Source organism: Microtus oregoni, unplaced genomic scaffold (genome assembly GCF_018167655.1).
Source record: "Microtus oregoni isolate MIOR12 unplaced genomic scaffold, Mior012 000009F_ref0000495, whole genome shotgun sequence".
NCBI classification, from domain to species: Eukaryota; Metazoa; Chordata; class Mammalia; order Rodentia; family Cricetidae; genus Microtus; species Microtus oregoni.
The window spans coordinates 49,510,764-49,534,424 of NW_024543068.1; the positions used below are offsets into that span (position 1 = coordinate 49,510,764).

The 23,661-nt window shown below is 43.2% G+C and overlaps 1 protein-coding gene across 3 annotated transcripts in view; it reads right to left on the reverse strand.

The window, feature by feature from the left end:
- Dock4 (dedicator of cytokinesis 4) overlaps positions 1-23,661 on the reverse strand; it is a 389,986-nt gene that overhangs the window by 132,676 nt on the left and 233,649 nt on the right. For all 3 annotated transcript variants that reach the window (XM_041658121.1, XM_041658122.1, XM_041658120.1), the window contains exons 14-16: positions 15,931-16,055; positions 15,056-15,218; positions 8,237-8,343 (exon numbers count right to left, since the gene is read on the reverse strand). In XM_041658121.1, the coding sequence (XP_041514055.1) occupies positions 8,237-8,343; positions 15,056-15,218; positions 15,931-16,055 (395 nt within the window). The remainder of the gene's footprint in view (positions 1-8,236; positions 8,344-15,055; positions 15,219-15,930; positions 16,056-23,661) is intronic.

The window sequence follows — 23,661 nt, forward strand, 5'->3', positions numbered from 1 at the left end:
GCCTGGAGCCCAGGTAGATAAACAGGGGTAGATAGGTGCTCTCTATGCGGTGCTCGCTGGACCCGTTTGGACTTCGGACCTTCCACTCCGGTAGTGTGAGTTTCTCCGTTTTTCAATTATTAAATTATATCTGTTGTTTTGAGCTGGTCTGGTTATTTAGCGTACCGATCAAATACGCCAACACTTACAGATTGAAGTTTTTAGAATTGAATAAAAATGAATATACATCATTAACAAAACTTACGGGACACAATGAGAGTGGTTCTAAGAGTCAAGTTCATAGCACCAAGAGCCTACCTAAAAAACTGGAGAGACTGCAGGTGGTGATTGTGGGTAGTGGTGGCACAGTCCTTTAAAGTCAGCACTAGGGATGAAGACCAGGCAGATCTCTGTGAGTTCGAGGCCAGCATGATCTACAGAGCCAGTTCTAGGACAGCCAACGTTACATAGTTAAACACTATATGGAAAAAACAAAATAAACAAAAAACCCTAAGCAAAACAAACAACAACAAAACCGGAGAGATATCACACTAGAAATTAAATAGCACACCTAAAAGCTCTAGAACAAAAAGAAGAAATCATACCGAAAAAAAGTAGATGTCAAGAAATAATCAAACTCATGTCTAAAACTAATAAAATAAAAGCAAAAGAGAACAATACAAAGAATTAATGGAACAAAAATTGTTTTCTTGAGAAAATTAACAAAGTAGACAAACCCTTATCCAAACTAACTAAAAACTGGAGAGAGATATGCAAGTTAAGAAAATCAAAAATGAAAAGTGCTAAAAAACAACAGACAGCAAGGAAATCCAGAGAATCATAAGCACATACTTTAAAAAACCTGTACTTCATGAAATTGGAAAATCTTAAAGAAATGAACAATTTTCTCGATAGATACCACTTGCCAAAGTTAAATTAGGATCAGATAAACAATTTAAACACACCTACTAACCACTAGTTAAATAGAAGCAGTCATTTAAAGTCTTCCAACAATAACAAGAAAGTCCAGGGCCAGATGGTTTTAGCAAAGAATTCTATCAAATATTCAAAGAAGAGTTAAAATCAATATTCCTCAAATTATTCCACAAAATAATTACACACATACACACACTAAGGAATACTTCCCAATTCATTTTATGTGGCCACAGTCACACTGATATCCAAACCACAAAAAGACCCAACAAAGAAAGAAAATTACAGATCAGTTTCCCTTGTGAACATAGATGTGAAAATATTTGATGAAATACTTGCAAATTGAATCCAATAGCACATCAAAAAGATCATCCACCATAGGGAACTAGGTTTTATCGTAGAGATGTAGGGGTGGTTTGCCACACAAAAAAAACGATTAAAAAAATGTGATCCATTATATAAACAAACTGAAAGAAGAAAAACAACCCACATTAGATGCAGAAGAAGCCTTTAACAAAAGCCAACACCTCTTCGGCCAAAGTCCTGAAGAGCATTGCTGGAGGTAGTGCAAACTTGTACAGCCGCTTTGGAAAACAATATGGCCATTTCTCAGAAAACTGGGACCTACCTCAACCCAGCTATACTACTCGTGGTCATATACCCAAAGGACACTCTACCATACCACAAGGACACCTGCACAACTATGTTCATTGCAGCTTTATTCATAATAGCCAGAATCTGTAAACAACCTAGATATCTATGAATCAAAGAATGGATAAAGAAAATGTAGTACATTTACACATGGAGTATTACTCAGCTGTTAAAAACAATGGCATCGTGAAATTTGCCAGTAAATGGATTATGAACTAGAAAATGAACTAGAAAAGATCGTCCTGAGTTAGGTAACCCAGACCCAGAAAGAGGAACATGGTCTGTACTCACGAATAGGTAGATACTGGCCATAATGCAAGGGATAACCATGCTACAATCCAAGAACCCCCCCCCCCCCCAAAAAAAACTAAGTAACAAGGAAGGCTCAAGGGGAAACACATGAATCTCCCTGTGAAGGGGAAATAGAGTAGCCATCACACATGGATCAGAGGAGGTGTCTCGATGGGGATAGGAACAGGAGGGATTAGCTCTAGGAAGGATGAAGGAAGAGAGTATTGGGGAAGACAACTAGAATCAGAGGCATCTCTGGGATAGCTAGAAACCTAGTGCAATGAAAACTCCCAGGAATCCACGAGGGTGACCCAGCAAAGACTCCTAGCAGTGGGTGGTACAGAGCCTGAAGCAGCCATCTCCTGTAACCAGGCAAGACTTCCAGTGGAGGGCTTGGGAACCTGACCAGCCACAAAAACCTTTGACCTACAATTTGTCCTGCCTACAAGATATTCTGGGCTAAAGGTGACACAGAAATTTATGGGAGTGGCCAACCATTGACTGGTCCATCTTAAGACCCATACCATGAAAGGAAGCCCACCCTTAACACTCTCTGGAGGGCCAGGACCCAGAGGCTGGACAGTCCAGGTGCCTAGGACAGAACCAAACACGACTTGCATACACAGAAAAGTCAATGAAATGATTCTTAATGATACTCTGCTATACTCATAGATCTTTGCCTAGCCTGTCATCAGAGAGGCTTCACCCAGCAACTGATGGAAACAGATGCAGAGACCCACAACCAAACATTAGGCAGACTTTGGGTAAACCTGTGAAAGAGAAGGAGGGGGATTATGGGAGTCAGAGGGGTCACCACAAAACACCTCACAGAACCAACTAATCGAGGTTTGTAGGGGCTCAAAGAGACTGAACCAACAACCAGAGAGCCATCATGGAACCAACCTAGGCCTTCTGAACATGTTAGAGTTGTGTAACTTGGTCTTCTTGTTGGAGGCTCCTAACAGTGGAAGCAGGGGCTGTCTCTGACTCTGTTACTTACTTTTAGGACCCTTCCCTCCTACTGGGTTTCCTTGTCCAGCCTTATAGGAGAGGAGGTACCTGGTCTTATCTCAGCTTGACACACCACGGCTGGCTAATATATGTGGGAGGTCTGCCTTTTCTGAAGAGAAAGGAGGAGGAGTGGTTGGAGGGGTTGGGGAGAGGGACCAGGAGAAGAGGAGTGAAAACTGTGATTGGGTGGAAAAAATAATTAATTAATTAAAAAGAAGCCCCAGTGTGATTAAGACTACAAGGAACACACCTAAACACAATAAAGGCAGTTTACAGTGAGCCTATAGGCAACATCAACGTAAATGGAGAAAACCTCAAGATTATTTCACTAACATCAAGAACAAGAGAAAGCTGACCATTTTCTCCATTCCAATTCAATATAAAACTTGGAGTCTTAGCTAGAGCAATAAGGCAACTGAAGGAGATCAAGGGGACACAAACTGGAAAGGAAGAAGTCAAAGTATCTTTATTTGCCAATGATATAATAGTATATAAAAGTGACCCTGAAAATTCCATTGGGGAACTCCTACAGCTGAAGAACACTTTCAGCAAAGTAGCTGGATATAAAATTAACTCACAAAAATCATTAGCCCTTCTAGATAAAAGTGACAAACAGATTGAGAAAGAAATCAAGAAAACAACCCCTTTCACAATAGTTTCTAATAATATATACCTTGAGGTAACTAACCAAGCAAGTAAAAGATTTGTATGATAAAAACTTCAAGTCTTTGAAAAAAGAAATTGAAGAAGATATCAGAAGATGGAAAGACCTCATATGTTCATGGATCAGTAGGATTAACATGGTAACATGACAATTTTATTGCCATTTAACCATACAAAAGAAATCTACAGATTCAATATAACCACCATCAAAATTCCAACACAATTCTTCACAGACCTTGAAAAGACAATTCTCAACTTTATGTGAAAACACATACACACACACACAGAGACACACACACACAAAAAAAAAAACCTCAGGATAGCTAAAAGAATTCCTGAACAATAAAAGAACTGCAGGAGGTCTTGCCATTCCTGATCTCAAGTTATACTAGGAAGCTAGAGTAATAAAACCAGCATGGTATGGGGATAAAATAAAAAATGTTGATCAATGAAATTGAACTGAAGACCCAGACATAAATCCACACACCTATGAACACCTGATTTTTGATAAAGAAGCCAAAAATACACACTAGAAAAAAAAGACAGCATCTTCAACAAATGGTGCTGATCAAACTGAATGTCTGCATGTAAAAGAATCCAAATATATCCATATCTATCACTGTGCAGAAAACTCAAGCCCAAGTGAATCAAAGACCTCAACATAAAACCAGATACACTGAACCTGACAGAAAAGAAAGTGGGAAATAACCTTGAAAGCTTTGGCACTACAGTTAACTTTCTGAACAAAGAACCAAAAACCCAGACACTAAGATCAACAATTAATAAGTGGGACTTCATGAAACTGAAAAGCTTCTGTACAGCAAAGGACAAAGTCAATCAGACAAAGTGGCAGCCTACAGAATGAGAAAATACCAGCAGTGTATCCAATAGAGAAATAATACTCAAAATATATAAATAACTCAAGAAATGATATCATAAAACCAAAGAACCTTATTTGAAAATGGGGCACAGATCTAAACAGAAAATTCTTAGTGAAGGAAATTCAAATGGCTATAAGAGACTTAAAGAAATGTTCTATATCCTAAGCCATCAGGGAAATGCAAATCAAAACTACTTAGAGATTCAATCTTATACCAGCCAGAGTGGGAGGCCAGAAGGCTATGCTCTGGACCTAGAGGGTGCCATGGAGAGTCTACTGTAGGTCAGCCATCATGGCCAGGTTAGTTCCACCAATCCTGGTTAGCTTCACCTGCCCACCAGCACAGGGCACTAAAACCTTAGTATCCAAAATATGACACATGACACCCCAATAGCTTCCCATAGCTAAACTCTATCACACGCAAGCATAAAACATAACCTCAATAGGAATAATGCTGTGAACACAAAAGCTATTTTAAGATATTCTTTCAAGAATAGGGGAGAGAAAGAGAAATAGACAGATGAAAGAGAGAGACAGGCAGAGAGAGAGAGAGAGAGAGAGAGAGAGAGAGAGAGAGACTGTATATTTTACCCATCAGCTAAGTAAATAAAATCATGTAACCACTCTGGGTAGCAAATTTTAATCCATTTCTAAAATTTTTAACAAAATAAAAAAATTCTGATCACATATCTTTTATTGTTCTTCAAGGCTTTCAGCATGCATAATTAAAATATAATATAGACCCCGCACATTTGAAAACCAATGTAGGCCACACTTATAAGTATTTGCCAGGTCCTGCTAGGCACTTCACAGATACATTTTCTTTCATAACAATCCTAGGATGCAGAACACTGTGACCGAGGCACGTACGTGATTTGCCTAATGATGCAGTATTACTCAGTGTCAGCTTCGGGATGGAAACGAAGCTTGTCTCAATAACACTGCCTTTCCCCACTACTCTCTTAACTCACTTAAAAATTTCGAACGTCTTGTAACTTTCTTGATAAATATGGAATGTCAGGTTAGAAAGAAAACAAAGTCACGTTCCCCAAAAGCTTATGTGGACCACACACCATGGCAGAGGACTCCAACAGGAGTGTGTAACTAAAATGACCTCCTGAGAAATATGGCGTGAAGTTGCTAGTCTAAGCCTCAGAACATGGGGTACAAAAGGGATTGTGGGAACTGGCTCTTAGGCAGGGAAGCAGACAAGGGCAGAAGGAGCACGGCACCTGAGCCTGGGTCTACAGCTGGGGATTATAGAGAACTAAATTGAAATTGCAGAAAGTGAGAGAGTCCTCTTGAAATTCTATAACACCAGCTAATGAAAAATAGATTCAAATAATTTGAGTGACAAAATATCTTCTTGTGAGAACTTTTTCTATAGGAATAGTCACCGCTAATATTATTATAACCTGCTAAATTTCTAATATTTGCTCATACTTCAATTCAGTAATAAAAATTGAACCAGGAGCCAGATGGAGGTGGTGCACGCCTTTAATCCCAGCACTCAGGAGGCAGGTGGATCTCTGTGAGTTAGAGGCCAGCCTGGTCTACAAGAGTTAGTTTCAGGACAGGCTCCAAAGCTACAGAGAAACCCTGTCTCAAAAACCAAAATAAAACAGCAGTAACAAAATCAATCAGGAAAAAGGCACTAGTCGTGATTTGAAGGCCTCACACCCCAGAACACTGTGCCATGGGCTTTGACTGATTTCAAAGCTGTGACAAAGACCACTGGATACGAGCTCTGCTGTGGTAGGGAAGGAAGGCTGTATGGGGAAGGGGGTATTAAAGCTCCGTCATAAAGCAGAAGAGGAAGCAAGGCAAGGAAGGGAAGACACAATGCAGACAAGAGCAAGAGGCGGGCAGGGGGTGCACACGTGAATGAATCAGTGGCAGAGAGCCAAATGCCAAGTGGGTCCTGGAGTGGAGCCAAGGACAGCCACGTGAAATTAGGGGAAACTTTCGGTGAAACTTTCTGTTTCACAGAAACTTACAAAAATACCTTCCTGTAACAGTATTTTATTACCCAGACAGGTTTACTTCTAATGTGTTATTGTTTATGCAGAAGGTTATAACGTAAGGAATTGGGTGCAGCATATGTGGGTATATTCCAGCTTCTCTCTGAATCGAAAACAACCGCTAAAACCCACAAGTATATGCACTGTAGTATGCCTGGACCATGGGGTTTTTCAACATGAAAAGCTCTTGGAACCAGCCCAGACACCTTAAATAAGAAGACCTCAGTAGCTAGGCAGAGTTGAACATGCCTGTGGTGTTTGCTACTTGAGAGGCTGCGGTTGGAAGACTGTACTTTGAGGCCAACTTAAGGTGACTTATCAAAACCCTTTCCAAATAGAAAAGGAGAAGGCTAGGGATGCAGCTTGCTGGTACAACAACGGCTCAGAAGTAAGGATTCCTTTCCCCAGGGTCTGTAGCCCCTGGATAAGCAGCAGTGATATGGTGGAGGTTCCTATGAGAGGTGGAAATAGGTATCTCGGAGAACTGATGGGACAAAGGAGTGGAGACAGCAAGGCCAGACCCATTGTACAAGAGCTGGGAAGGGAAGAGGAAATGTACGCCTGTTAAAGAAGGAAGCCGAGTCTGCCGTAGGCTTATATCCTGAATACATGGCACTAGACAGGAGACAGTTACAGATGCAGAGGAAGGGAGGACACGGGAAGAAAGGGCTGGGGCATGGAGGTAGAACTGTCTTTGGGAAGAAGGCATCTGGCCTCATCCCCTCAGACAGGAAGCAGGAAGAGAGACAAGAGGGCAGATAAGGGACCAGGTGGCAGGGAGAGGGCACAGGAAGTTAGCAGAGTTCCTGTCTGGTGGCTTCTGTTTGCCCAAGTAGGCACAAAGGAATTCTGGGCTCCAGCGATGGTAGACTTTCCCCAGCAGGAAGAGTATTATAGAGAAAACTTCATGATGCTTAAACAATACATTTTCCTCTGTATTTCATTTTATGAGTATTCTCTCATAATTCCTGCTCAGTTCCTGCTCTCTGAATTTTAATGTAAATGCCTATACCAGCATACTTTGTTCCAATGCTTTTTGTTTGTTTTTAATAATTGTGTTCAGCTTCAAAATACTGACAAAATAAGAAAAAATATAAATAAAAAATAATTGTGACTTAAAATAAAACAAAAGGTTTTATAACAAAGCACAGATAAAATTAAAAGTAATGCTTAACTTAGTAAACTTTCCTCTGAGGATATATAAAGATTTATAAAACAGTATGTATCTGTAGTACAGACAAAACTATTTCTAAGATTTATTCAATCCCATTATAATAATAGGAAGAACTTTGAGATTAACACCCCAGTCCATGCAAACAAATTTATTCCTAAAGTAAGATGAAAACAATAAGTCATTTAAAAAATGTTTCAGGGTTGAGGAGCTCAGCAGTTTGTTTGAGACCTGCCTAACATGTGCCTAACTGGGAAGTAATAGATTCATCCCCAATATCAAAATATGTGCAAATATATACAGGTGTGTGTGTGTGTGTGTATGTGTGTGTGCCATAGAGACAGAAAGCTTAAAAATAATACTTTCAGGAAGACGCTGTAAATATGTATATATGTATGTATATATATTGGTTTTTGCACAAGGTCTCACTGTGTAGACCAGGCTGATCTTTATCCCGAGACCCGCCTGCTTCTGCCTCCCGGAGTGCTGGAATAAAGCAGTAACCCACCATGCCTGGCCTACAACCTTATTTTGAACTCTTCATTTCAGTCATTTTCCCCCTTTCTAAAGCTATAAGACATGCGGCCAATCACGTGCGCTGCTTTTCAGTCTATCATCAGCAGGGACTATTGGTACCTTGTGCACGATGAGCTCGTGTGTGCCGTCTGGAAGAGTCCTCCCGTCTTCTTGCATGAGGGGAACAAAAGAGAAACCAAACAACTTCTTCTCTCCTTTCTCCTTTGCTGTAGAGGAGAACATGTTTATTGAAGTACATGTTCATATAACCGACATCTTACTTGGAAGAAGCATGAGCATCAATGACTATAGCCCTGCCCCCTGCACATGCCAGGCCCCCGACACAGTGGAGAACCGCTTCCGTGGTGGGACACCTAGCTGGACCCTGTACTCAGGCGTCCTAAACTTTAGGTTACGTTCCCTGCCCAATTGTTTTCACAGGACTCCGTATCAGAAACTGTGTTCTAAAAAAGAGTTTGGACTACTTTTCTCGCCTCACACCTTACCCCAGCCCCTCAACAGTAAGCTTCACTGGGGCAGAATTCTCGGTTGTTTATTCTTTACAAACAGTATCTGGGACATAGCAGTATCTTAACCAATAAAGCGTGATTTAGGGCAGCCTGGCTGTGAGGAGCAGGGCTTCGTCTATGGCCCTCTGAAAGGGAACGTTCAAGCTGTCCTGGTCCATGTGTGAGGACAGAGGCAGCCTTAAGGCTGTTCCCTGGATTCTGCCACAGCTTCTGGGAAGAAAGTACAACTTGTTGGCTGCCTTAGTGTGTGGGTCGGCCGCAGTGCTCGGAGCACTGCCTTAGTGTGTAGGTCGGCCGCAGTGCTCAGCAAGCCAGAGATGAGGCGGGGACTTTTCAGGCCCCTGATTAGGACAACCCTGATGCTGAGGACGCTAGCTGTTATTTACAGGAAACAGAATGGAAATCAAGGACATTAAGCAGCTTGCTCTAGATCTTTCAAGCCATTCCTGCCCTTCTAGCAATCTGTTTTTCTCCAAAAACAGAGCAAGCGCTAAAAAGCTTTTAGTTGAACTGCATTCTCCCTGGTGTGTGGGCATGTGGGCACGTGGGTAGTAAGGGAAGCAAGCCGGAGTCTGTGATTGCTGAAGGGTTGTTCTTTCCACAATGAAGGTGGTGTGGGTCATGACACTTGAGCAGGACAGCTCAGTTTCGGGACACGGACTTTGATGTCTGGGGAAGCTCGACCATTATGCAAGAGTTTCAGCCACCCGCTCTTCCCTAACACTATCCCCATCATCTGACGAAGGGCATCTGCAACCCCTAACAGGAGGACATCCCTGGATATGTGAACTCATTAAATGTGTGCTTTGAAAGATTTCCTTTCAAAGTAGTTAATTTCAACTCTAGAGAGAAAGTGGGGAAAGACCGATGCTTCTAAAAGCTCATCAGAACGACAGCAGAAGTACCTAGGGTGAGGTCCCCACAACACAGTACCGAGTCAGCTCATGATTCACGACACTGGTTCAGAAAGAATTCCTGAACCTTATTTCACTATCTTTTTAAAAGATATGTAGTTTGCAATATTCAGTTAGAAAAACAAAGAATAAAGATTCTATAGCAAGCAAAATTAGTCAAGATGAGAGACAAAACAATACTTTTCTCAAATTGGCCTTGTGTTATAAGACACGGATGTCTGAGACGGTGGCTACCTGTCCTCGGCTATTCAGTCGGCATCAGTGAGCAGCACGAACTGAACAAGCGTTTGCAGAGGCCGATATCCCTTACTCTCAAAATACCCCAAGTTCGCGGAAGGCTCCTCCCGACTTTCCAGGTCATTGCTCTTAGAGTTTCCTGCAATAATCCTCCCTCTCTGAGCTCATTCCTGTATCTCCCCCACCTCCCCGCCTCTCCACTTCCTAGTTCTGTGTCCCCCCCCCCCATTCACACTGCCTTATCTTTGGCCTCCCCACGTCCACTGTAACTCTGTCCTGGTTAAATCTAACTTCCGGTTCATTCCACACACACTAGACTGTTTCACGTCAACTACTGCATGGTAACCCAATGGCTCCTTAGCTGGACAGCCTTCTCCATTTCCCTACTGAAGTTTCTCGTTTTTCTAGCCCTACCCCATGGAAACAGCTGAGCATATCACTGCCTCCCTAGTTCGACCTTTTCCAAACTGCTGTACACCTGACATCATACAGCGCGTGGCCTCCTCAGATTGGCTTTGTTCACGCTGTGGCATTCACTTAAAGCTTTTTCATGGACCTGAACATTTCTTGTACACGCACAGATTGATGTCTACTTTTATTTTTTGAAATTGAAATATAATTACATAATTTTCCTTTTCTGATACCCTTACCTGGAACCCCTCCCTTATACTTGGTATTAGGGAACCATTAGGGGCCTCTTCCCTTAGGAAGACTCTTTCTCCTGCTCTCAGCATTTGCTAGCTGCCTGTAATTCTTTAGGGTTGGGCCCTATGAGGTTTTCCTCTCCCATGTTATGGCTACTGGTGTTACCCTTTCCCAGGTCTCGTTTAGATGGGCATGATGACACTTTATGTGTACTTAACGTCTCTTTGCAAGATGGAGACCACTGGAGAGAATCACAACAGATCAAAATGCAGAGAACAAGCGACTGTCTGTACCCAGGGTTAATGTCTACAACCTGACTCCCATACTTAAGGGTAGGGATCATAGAGCAAGAGGCAGCAGAAACATTGTAAGAGGAAGAACGGCAAGTGTGCTGTGACATTGCGTCTCCTAGAAATGTCAGAAAAGCAACACCAGCGAAGTCTCATCAACACGGCTGCCACTTATATTTGAAGTGTAGACTATTACTTTGCTGTCAGTGTGTACCACAGTTTAATCATCCATTTACCCACCAAAGGACATCTTGGTTGTTTCCAAGTTTGGGCAATCAGGAAACATCTGTCCTCAACAGCTGTGAACAGGTTTAGGGTGGACATAAGTTTTCAAATCAAAGAAGCAAAACTGCTAGAATGTGGCGAGGCTAAGCGTCCTTTATGAGACACCAGCGCATGGCTTGCGGCCTTAGCGTCGGTGAGTGAGTGAGTCTGCGCCTGGCTGCTCCGCAGCGCTGCCAGTGCCCGGGAGTTTGGCCATTCGAGACTATCACTTCGATGTAAAATTCGATGATGACACATGATGTGACATTAAACATCTGTGTGCGTGTGTGCTAGCTGCACAAATCCCTGGTCTGTGTGCGTGTGAGCTAGCTGCACAAATCCTTGGTGAGAAGTCTTCAAGCTCTCATCCACATATGTTCACTGTCTTATTATTACTGTGTGTTAAGAGTTCTCTGTATTTTGGATCACAGTCCTTAATCAGGGATGCCTTTATCAGACAGTTTATTCTAATCTGTGCCTTACCTTTTAAATATTCAGATCATATCTTTGGCAGACAGAAAAATATCTCTATTTTTATTAATTTTTCCAAACAGTATATTTTAACCATGTTCTCCTAACTCATTCCAGACGCTCTCTATCTCCCTACCCCTACAGCAACAGGAAAAATGACAAAAACCAAGAATCAAAACAGAGGAACAGAAGTAGAACCTATCAGACAAAAATAATAATAACAATAATGAAAGGCACATGTGCAGGCCACACACACACAAAGGCCATTGTGTGTTGCAACTAACTACTCCTGGGTTTGGGGCCTGACTTGAGATGTGTTGATGTACCTAGTGATACTGCATTGAAGAAAATTGACTTTTCCTTTTTCCAGCACGTATCAATTGCAAATAGTTTCTTGGCTAGGGTTGGGGCTCTGTGGATACTTCCTCTTTTCAGGGCTGAGATTTTGTTTGACTTGAACTTGGGTGGTCTTTTGCGGGCTGTCACAGACTCTGAGTTCACACGTGTGTCAGGCCTGTTCTGTCTGGAAGATGCTGTCTCCCTGGAGTACCCACCATCACCAGTTCCTTCTGCCTCCTCTTCCTAACAGAGCCCTGAGCCTTAATGGGAAGGAATGTGGTAAAGACATCCCAATTAGCACTGAGCGCTCCAAAGTCTCTCACGCTCTGTACATTGTTGGGGACCTTACTGTTACTTATCACCTACTACAAGGGGAAGCTTCAGATAAGGGTTAAACGATACTCAGCTGAGCCCCAGCCTAGGGTGGCTAATTTGGATCCCTGGTAGACAGATTCTGTGGGTAGGCAGGGCCACAAAGGACTGGAGATGGATCAGAAGAAATGGGTAAAAGGGGCCACTGGGAAGAACTAGGAGATCTTGTTTCTGCGCCAAGAGGCCTAGTCCCTAAGACTTTCAGCAAAAAGATTTTAATCTCAATGCCCTCCAGCTCATCAGCTGACATATTCGATCAATTCTCTCTTGGAAAAAGCACTTTCCTTTAGCCATCTAGATTCCTTGACTGCCCTCAACCCCTGGTCTAGTCCTTCTCAAGATCATTAAACAGCCACTCACTTCCCAGATGTAAATGTGCCCTACAGAGACAGATCCATTCTGGGACTTCCCTGGCTATCAAATTTACTACTCAAGAACTTCACCCAGTCTCCTGCCTTCAAAGACATCAGACGGACGCTGTGTGGGAGCCGGACTATGCTGGATCAGCAGCTGAAACGGGCATCTTTGCCTAAGCTGACATTCTATACAGTCATGTTTGTGCTTAAAGGCTGGAAGAGTTGCCATGGGAATTATCAAATGTTACAGATCAGGGAGAGCCCTGCCCCAGGTACTGCTTATTAAATATCTATAACAGACCACTAACCTTCACACTCTTATTTCCTAGTTTACGTTTCCAACCCAGACTTCATTCATTTCCCATCCACACCTTGGACGTGTCGTGGGTGTAAAATATCTACTATGTAAAGTTTGATTTCTGCCACCCACCCCCAAACAGATGGTTTCAATTGTCTACCCACTTCATTAAATGAAATTATATGAAATATATGGTTTTCCTGATACATATGGACCCATGGTAATCTTTATAACTTAGCACAGTAAGTTAAAAACGGAGACATAGATGTTATCAACTTCCATATGTGATTTTTTTCCTTACTAACTGCAGAATTTCTACCTTTCTTTTCATATTAAAGAAGTAACTTACTGACATTTACGCATCCCCAGAATCACCATGCTAACTTGTAGGGATTGTCAGTAATAAAATAAAATAATAAAATAAAATCTGTAACACTGTGACAGCTCAGCAGTCGCTGGGATACCTGAGGTCGTGACTAACAGGCATTGTACACGGCACAGATACACAGGCCAAAGAAATGGTTTATAACTCAGGCTGGACAGAGCAGGACAGCGCAAGACTTCTCCAAGCTACCCAGAAAAGCATGCAATTTAAAACTTAACTGAAAGCATGGGAAGCAAACCTGCAGATAAGGGGCGAGCACAGTCTTACCCATTGGGCATCTGCCTGGCGCTGGTGAGAGGAGGAACCTTGCTGTGTGCAGGGATGTGGTTCCAGCACCTCTTAAAGTAGTTGGAACACAGTAGGTGTTCAATTTTATAAAAAAATAATTCATTTTTATGAATAGATAATATTATTGTGAGAATACACATGTGCACAGGAATACCTGGGGCTCGTGTGATGAAATTACTTCACTGCAGTCTGTGGGATTATAGGAATTTTTTTCTTTTTCTTGGAACTAGTTCTTTTGAATTAAAACAACAACAAGCCATGTTTTAAGTACAAGGATGAGAGGGCAGCAACTGAGCAGATCTGACTAAAGCAGCCTTTGTTCTGCTTTCCAGGTTGTACACTATAATGATCATCACTATCAAGGTCTCTGAACGCCCTGCGCTTTCTCCTTTGTTTCCCTCTGTTTCTCTTATTTTGGAACTCAAAGCTAATGACAGGTCCCATGTAAGAAGCCTGGGAGATAGACCGGCATAACAGCACCACCCCAGGTCTGTCCCCCACCCCCCCGCCCCACTTGAGTACTTTCCTGGGACTCCCCTGGGAATTCAGAACTCAAGAACTCGCTCCTCGTCTCCCTGCACCTTTAAACACCCTCATAAACCCGATCTGCAGAGACTTCAGAGTCCATTCTGAAAAACATGTCATAGGTCTGAAGCTCAGGTGAAGAGCAGGACCAATCAGATGAGGTCATCACATCTCTTGGTAATGCCCTCCTTCCCTGATAACTGGAAGAAGGGACCACTGTATCTCTAGTGATGGGATCCTTCTGATTCTCTTGTTATTTTGCTCCCAAAGCAAGATTCGCTAGAACCTTTCCAATCTGGTCGTGCGTACAGTTCTGAGGCACAGGACGTATCAGAAGACCCCTGCTCTAGAGCTGGTGGGAACAGAAAATGGGCTTGAGAAGCTGGTAAAGGGAACGAAAGATGTGACATAGAACTGAAAATGTGATCAATAATGTCCACAGGGACGAGCAGCACGGTTCTGTTCTGAGTTCTTTAAATCTGTAGAAGGAGATAACTGTTCTATCTGCAGAGTCTCCCTGCTGACATTATCTGTCATTTTACCATCACCCAGAACGGTATGGTGATACAGACACAAGTCAACAGAAACCTAAGCTTCACCAACATGTTCCAGTAGCCTCCCACGCCCAGAAAATTCCAAGGGGGCTTCTCGGAGCTGAGTCAGCTTCCTGGAGGTCAGGATTGCCCAAGCCCACCAGACAGGCATAGTTTGTCTGATGCTGTGTCTCCCCCTTCTGTTCAGATTCTCTAGGTTGTACATGATGAACCGGATTTTTAATGAGAACAACCAAATTACAGAGAATCCCTGGGCTTTCTGTGATTTTAAACTCTCCCCCTTCTTTTCCTCCTTTTCTGTCCCAGTTTCTCCAGGAGTCGGCCCCCTCACTTCCAGGACGCCCACTGCTTGCTTGCTTCCCTCCCTCCTTTGTTGCCCTTTCTTCAGATCTGCCCACTTCAAGCACAGGACCAGCCTGGAGCCCACAGAGCTGCAGGGGCGGAAAGTGCAGGGGCCACTCCCACACTTACTCGAACAATGCCGGAACTCAAAGCGGATGTGGGAGCCCCGGAACTTATCCACAGGAATGGGAAGTTTCAGCAGCTCTGACCACCGGGGGCTGTTGTTATGATAAAGCACGAAGGAGTGGTACTCCGTAGCAGGTGGCTCTCCAGAGCCAAAGGAGATAAAATCCTAAGAAAGAAGCAAGTGAGGTAAAGTCAGCTTCCCTTAAGGCTGCCAGAGGCAGAGCGTTCGCTACTGTCTGCCTGCTACCCAGGAAGCAATGCACTGGACATTACCCCCGCCCCCCATCTCAGTGTGTTGTTCCCGCATTTGCTCTGCCTAGTGAGGTGAAGGTTTGATTCTGACTCTGTCGCCCAAGGCCTCTGGTGCCAAGGGTAGGCCCTGATGACGTGAGAATTCGACTCTAAGGAACCAAGTCCCGAGTCCCCTGAGGTTAGAGACTCTTCTATGACCCAGTGGGTGACCATGAATGCCCAGTTCATCCTTTAGAATAGTGGTTCTCAACCTATGGGTCACGGCCCTTTCACAGGGGTTGCCTGAGACCATCGGAAAACACAGATATTTGCATTATGATTCATAACAGTAGAAAAATCACAGTTATGAAGTAGCAAAAATAATTTTATGGTTGGAGTACTGCACTATAAGGAACCGTATTACAGGACCACAGCGTTAAAAAGGTTGAGAACCACTGCTTTATAAGAACAGGAAAACATACTTCTCCACCAAGCTGGGTTCACAGAAAACACTTCTACCAAGAGTGGGTCTGTTATTACTTCCTCAACAAACAAATAGTACCAAACTCCCGAAATGATCACAGTTGGAAAGGCAGCCAGAGCAAGGGTTAAACCGCCACACCAAAGGCCATCTCGGGTGAACATACCTTTAAGGGCTGTCCATTACTGTCCACAATGAACATTGTGACTTCCACGTTTCTGGCCACACTCTTGCCTCCTTTCTCAAATTCTCCCCTTTCTACGGTGATATATAAATCGTTCCTCATTTCACCTATTGGAAAGAGTAAAAACACGTTACATACATTAGGACATGGAATACTCTATCAAGCGAAACTCTATAAAAATATGTGGTATGGTTACATTACGAACATAAAAGCCTCAGCACGTTCACACTTTAGTAAAACGGTCTCCGCCCCCGCTGCCAGTACTGGAGGAGGACACCGCCAGCCTTAGCTGCATCCAGGCTGCAGTGTGTAGCAAGTGTGCACTTAGGAAACAAACAGGGCAGCTGTGCAAGAGGCCGTTGTCGTCTGCCTCACCATTCCCCAGTATTTCCTTCATTTCATTTATGAGGTGTGACTGCAAAACGACAGCCCAGCAGAGGTAGCTCACGGAAGCCTGCATTATTATTTTATAGACACATAGCCCTTTAGGGAGAAGGAATACCTAAGCGGAATGAAATGGCAGGCCCTGCGACGAGTATAATTACATAAATCCTTCCCAAAGTCCATGGACAAAATTATCTCACTGTTGAAAGAATCCATATTATTGCTTTCTGAACAGATGCAGAATAGTTCAGTCACACACATAAACCCAACTTAGTATTTCAGAGCATCAAACTGTAAAACAAATAAGAAAGAGCCTAGATTCAAACTTTCTCAAGATACACAAAAATCATCTGTATTTTTACTGTTAGCAGTGTCTGCTAATATTACCCCTTTCTTTTTACTCCAAGAAACACAAACTGAAGCCAACTAGCACACTTCGAAGAAAGGACCGAGAGTGGATCGGTCGGCATAGCATCATATTGGAGACTCGGATGGGCAGGGTCGGCGTCTCAGCTTACTTTATAGAACTTTCAAATATTTGATGAATAAAATGCAATTTCCTTTTTTAATTAAAAAAAACTTCCTCTAAGGAAGCAAATCACCAGAAGGAAAAATAGCCACACAGTATATGCAGCTGGGAGTTTTGTCAAATTCTCTGGCTAAAGCTGCTGCTCTAGCTTTCCGGGGGCAGATAGGACATGTCTAGTCCTGCACACAGACAATTGCTTATGCTAGTCCCCTTGCTGACCAGAACACAGGCAGGCAGAAAGCATAGGAAGCATGAAAGGTCTACAAAGCATTAACCCTTAGCTGCCCTTTAGAAGAGCACATAAAACATCCATTTGTGGAACAGTTGGTAGAGAGGTCTCATGAAGTTTAGAATTTTCACACAGCTCAATTTCACAAAACAATCAATTTACAAATACTGGAGAAAAGCAACATTTTTCAACACATTAGCTGGGGGGTGGTGGTGGTGGTGTACACCTTTCATCCGAGTACTTGGGATGCAGAAGCAGGAGGATCTCTGTGAGTTCAAAACCAGACTGGTCCACAAGATCTGGTCTTGTGTAATTATTTGTGTAGAACTGACACACATCTTCTAACACGGCTGAAATCATGTCTGTCTCACTGCTATCCAACGCCGTGTACATGGTTGCTGCACTGCATGGTTCAGAGAACAATGAAGAGCAGAGAGAAAGGTCTGTCCATCCAAGATGCTTTCAGTCTTAGGTTACTGAAGCTGAGGAATGTTAGCTGTGGATACAGAGGGCCAGCTATATATATATATAACCTTTTCTCTACACACGCAAACACTACTTTAATGATATTTATTTTAGAAACTCCATCACAGAGTTAACAAAGGAAGTGATTTCTCTCTGAATCAAGAGACTTGACAGAGAGAGCTAGGATGCTAGTGTGCAGTGTTCAATGCGTGTGTGGAAGGTCATTTCAGCGATTTTCACACTAACGGGATTTGTCAAGTAAGATAACAACATTCAAAAGAAGGTGCTTAAAAGATGTTAGTTAACAGATTCCTGGCTTTGTGAAGTAGGTAAATGAACCTATGAGCCATGAACCACAGGCTGACAGACAGGGGTTTTCCCGGGAGAATTTCTCATAGAGAATGGTCAGCCTTTCCAATCCACAGAAGCATTTACTGTCCTGGAGAAAGAAAAATGATTGGGTGCTTTCTGATGTCCTCTACTGGAGGACATCCTCTACTGGAAGGCCAGAGACACTCCAACTTCAGCAAGACAAGAGGGATGAGGGAGACCTGGAAGGTTTGCTCCGTGTCTGTAGGGTAGGCGCAGAGGATGGGTGGTCAGGGGACGTGCTGCCCACATCACACAAGTCTCTTCCCACTATCCACTGAGCTCTGCGAGCACTCCTCCGAACAGACACACTATCCTAGACCCAGGAAATGCCACAGTGAGCAGAGTGGGAAGTTCCGTAGATAGTGAGGTTTTTGTATGTACGTTGTGTGCAGCAAACTCATGCTTGTGTCTGTGTGCACATGCTTAGAAGCCAGGCATTGACGCTAGGTATCTTCTTCTATGAAACGCCATCTGATTTTTGAAATTGGGTGTCCCACTGAGCCCAAAGCTGTGGTTTAGCTACCAAGACTGCCCAGCATGTCCTCCTGTCCCCATACCCTAGTGCTGGGGTTGCACATGCCTGCCACCAAGCCTGGCTTTTATGTGGGTGTTGGAGAACTGAATTCCTTAGGCTACAGAATTTGGAATTTGGCTACGGAGTCCTGTCCCTAGTCCCGTGAGTCAACTCTCTAATAATGAGTAAAATGTAAAGCATAGTTACTGGTGGTTAGTGTTGTGATGGAAAAGAGAGGCAGCACTCACTGGGGACAGAGGAGCAGGGAGAATTTAAGCAGGCAGTAAGAGGGCCCTCGTGAGAACAAAGCAGAGCGGTACATTTCACCAAAGGAGCAAGGCAATAAAGGCATTAGATCCTCAAAGTCAGCTGAATTCGTGATACCTGGATTCTTCCATCCCTTTAGTATTAGAGAAATGCTGACTTCGAACATGTCTATTATTGTTAGGGTCCAATGACAATCAGAATAAGGAGATCAAGGCTCTAGTCCGCTCTGCCACTGCTATTCTGTGATTCTAATAGGGAAATAAAAACTGCTGGGACTCTGGTTTCTGTGTCATGAAGTAAAGGTAGAGGTAAAGAGAAGAAAGTGTTAGTCAGGATCCTTTAAAAACTTCATCATCATCATCATCATCATTATTATTATTTGGGTGGGGACATGCCATGCTGAACACGTGGAGTTCAGAGGACAATTTTTTGGATGAGTTCTGTCCTTCTACCTTTAATGGATTCTAAAGATGGAGTTCAGGTCATTGGCCTTCATATAAGCACTTTTAACCTCTGAGCCATCTTGCTGGTCGCTATGATATCTTTGCCATAGTGCTGTCTCTGTGACTTATAAAAGAACTGGATTATAGTACATTTAGACGTTAGCAGGCCAAACAGGTCAAAATGCCAACATGGATGGGGGATTCTCCTTGTTGCACTGGAAGAGCTGTCAGCAGGCGAAGCTGTCAGAGAAGAAGGGTCACTTCCCTTGTGGCTCCTGGTAGGATGCTCATTCCCCAGTGGATGACCCCACACCCATGTGTATATGGAGAGCATGAACTGGATTCATGAGGTTATTAATTAAGAACATGAAATCAGGAGGGAACAGGGTAGGGACACTAGAGGGAGTAAGAGGAAAGTAGTAATAGATGAATGTGACCAAAATATATTATAATTGTTTGACACTTTCACTGAACAAAAACTCTACAAGAATGGGGGAAAACCTCATACATGTGCTTTAATATTCTGCTCCTCAACTGTTACCATTTCTGTGACACCCTCCCCTCATCTTTTGCAGATCTCTTAGATTAAACAAGATTCCTTTGCAAAGAGAACCCACGACAAGACGAACATTCCTTCTGATGGCATTCTACATATGCCGCTCCCCAGGAATTTTGCAGCTTGCTATGTTCCAAGACCACAAGGTGCCACATTTTGCCAAAATACGCAGAAGGAGAAAGTTGAAATGAGATGAGTGCTAATTAAAATCCATGTCTTTGAGGACTCTGGGAAAAAACTGATCAGCCCAACTGTGTTAGGAAAGCATCTTGGGTAATGATGAGACAAACCACAAAGTAGGAAATGGAGTCACAGTGCCAGTGTGAGGAGCTATTTTTGTGACAATGTTTTTAACACCACACATGCCTCAGGTTCATTACTCTGCGAATTTGATGTGTGTGACACTCTCCTCATTAGCAAGCCTCCTGGCTAGGAAGCCTGCGCACCCCTAAAGATTTCTCAAAACATTGCAGGCAAGATGATGATAAGGTCACATTAGGGGGAACAGAGTGAAGGCGCTCCAGTGGATGCAGTCAACAGGATGACTGATGACCTGATGAGCCAGGATAGCCTCTGTCACAGAATACACCCTGAACCCTCGATGCTGCCCTGTGATGGCTCAGGACATGGGCACAAAGTGCATGTGGGCCCAATCGTGTAACCATTGTACGGAGCCATAGCAGGGCCAGTCCAGCTCCTTCTCTGTGCATTTAAAGTTTAGGAGTTAGAGAAAAACTATCCCTCAGTTAGGAAGAGGAAATATGCGAATGGCTTCGAATTTTCCATGCACTGAGATAACTAATGATGGCGACTGGAGAGGACTAAAGGCATGCCCACCAACGCCTGGCACACTCCAGATTTCTACTGTAGGGATGCTAAATCTATAAATTTCACATAAAATTTTCTCTTGTTTCTTTCTTTTTTTTTAATCTTTTTTTTTCCTATTTTTTTGGGACAGGGTCTCACCATGTAGACCAGGCTGGCCTCAGACTCAGAGATCTGCCTGCTTCTGCCTCCTCCCAAGCGCTGGCTTAAAGGCATGTGCCATCACTCCCAGTCCTATGGAAAAATTTAAAATTTCTAAAATACCTCTGAAGTCTCAAACACTCCCTGTCTCGGTAGTTTTAGACAGGGGAATCCCACTGCAGTAGTAGCCCCAACAATATGAGCAGCAACAGTCCGCTTTTCTGAATGCCTGCTACGAGTGGGGTTCCTCGCAAAGCACTTGAATGTCCAGTTAGAACTTTTGCATTTATAGGAAGGCATGCCCCATTCCAATTTATCAATGAAGCTGAAGTGTAGAGATTCTGATGCATGTTTGACGCATGATCAATAACTCTCTCAATAGAGAATTCAGCTGTTGTCACGAGACTTGAGCAAGAAAGGTATTCATTCTGCATTGGTCAGACTAGCCTTGAAATTGAAGTATGTCCATGTCTAGTCTGTTCTGAAGCTGGAAGGAAGCCCCATATCTCTCTAGTCACCGGCGCCCTCTTACTGAGAGTGTACCATCCCTCCATGTAACCAGGGGGTCAGATCTGAGATCAGCGATGATCCCTGTGTGATGGACAACCATTACAGGTCTGACCGAAGCTCAGTGAACTGTAGTTAAATTTAGAAAATATTTTTACAAGCTTAGGCAGGCCCTCAATCTCTGATCTTACTTCCTCAGGCTTCAAGTAGCTGGGATTAGAGGCATGAGGAATCTTGACCAAGTAGGGTATATTTTTAAGGAAGATTAAATCATATCATACTAGCTCGAATCTACTCTCTCTAAAATGAGGATTACTGCAGGATTAATTCAATCTGTTAACACGCTTCTTTACCAGTAAGTACTAAAGCATAATACCTACACTTAAAAGAACGAAATTCCTTTAAAAAGACACGAGGGAAACATATTTATTATATTCTTATCCGAGACCTATAAGCCACAAGTTATTTGGAAAATAAATTTAAATAAATCTTGAGTTCAGTATCCAAATTGTCTCCGGATCTCAGCTCCTGGCTCCTCCTGTCACCCTGGCCATAAACTTTAACTCTTTTGAGGGTTATAAGCCTCAAAGATTCACAAAAAGCTACAGAAAGTACGAATGACGTACTAACTGAAAGTATGTTTAACCTATTATTCTGTGAGCACATCTTCAGGAACAGGGCACAAGCTGGAAGATGGTGCAGAGGGAACAGGAAGGAGACAAAGAAAGATCTACCCAGAATATTAACCTGGAGGAAGAATGGGCACTTAAGGGGTGTGAGGGCAGAGTCAGCCTTTCATGACCTTCCAGACACATAAGTCAACTTTGGTCCAAGACGTCTGGTGGAACTCAGACCTTCCTCATACTCAGAATGTCCTGGGCCTGGTTTGCATAGGATCTGTTAAGATATTTAGGGACAGGCTGTCCAATATAGTTACTGCTGCCATGTGGCAACGGAGCAGCTGAAATGTGACCTGGCTATTGACAGATGTATCATGAGTATCCAATACTCAGCAGCTTTCAAAGACTGAAACTGGAAAACAATGTGAACAACTCATTAGAAAAGTTTCGATGGATCACCAATCAAGGCAATACTTTGAGATGCACTGAGTTAAATAACATATGCTGTTGCAATTAATCTAACCCCTTCTTTTTTCTTCTTAAACAGTGGCTACTCGTTATTTAAAATTACGTATGGATTCCCTCTACATTTCTGGGGGAGAGCAGCGATTTAAATATGTTGCTGTCCTCCCTCAGAGACCACAGCATGAAACTCCTCTCAGAGACAGCATTTGGTCTGCACGCCACAGTGATAAGGCATCTGAGAAAATGATTCTTTTGTAGCTGGAAATTGGTATACTAAAATAATTAACAGTAATAACAATACTTATAAGAAATAGGCAGTGAATAACTGACCCACAGACTTGAAAGCACAAAGGCAGACTGTGCCTCCTCCTCCTCCTCCTCCTCCTCCTCCTCCTCCTCCTCCTCCTCCTCCTCCTCCTCAATATCCGGTGATAAATGATTGTCTTGCATAATCGCAAAGCCAAGAGAAGCACTTCTGCTTCCAGGTTTTCAGTTTCAAAAGGAGGCTCTGGTTATATCCTGTGAACCTAAACCTGAAAAGGAGTTCAGTGTCTGCTTCTGTCTGTCAAGGGCACAGGGCACTGGTTTACAGAGGCTATCTGTGCTAATGAGCCTGATCCTCTTGGTAGGAGATGTGCCTTACCTGCCCTGACCCCATCAGCACCCAGGATGCAAATGAACTTTGAGGTGGGAGGAGTCCTGCGTGTGGCCTGTCCACAGGGCTCTGTGAGCAGAAACGTTGTTCATGAATATTTTCTCACCGGAGCCTTCACCTCATGTCCTCACTAAGCCGCTGTTAGGAATGAACTGGCTAGTCTGAAAACAACAAAGGATGGTGGAGCAATGACCGCTTTCTCGCTGTGAAAATCCCAGGCAGTTTGAAAGCTGTTCTCGGATGTTTAGGCACATGCATGTATCTTTTTATCTCTACCTTATTTGGAAAATCAAGAAGTCAATGAAGACAACAACAACAACAAAGACTTTTTAAAAGGTTTTCTTGCTGCCTAATGCTATGCAGATCTGCGCGTGTCTCAAGGGACTGTTTTCTTGGACACCATGAACCATACATTACAGAGTACTGACAGGAAGGGACAGAGGCAAGCCTTATTTTCCAGCTCCTTCCATTATTAAAACCAGACCAAAGCCATATGAGCCCAGAACCACCCAGATGATTCTTGAGCCAGAGAAATGCCACCTTGCTTTATACTTTTCCATTCCTAAGTGAAACTGCTCAGGGACTAAGATGAGGAATTCTCCTAGCAGCTGGCCACACTCTGCTCTGAATATGTTTTTCATATTAGATTTGCCCATCAATTAGCTTCCCAGTGGGATGAATGTTTTTCTTTTTTGTTAAAGAGGAAATACCAGTTATTTATAGCAACTAAAGGAAATAATG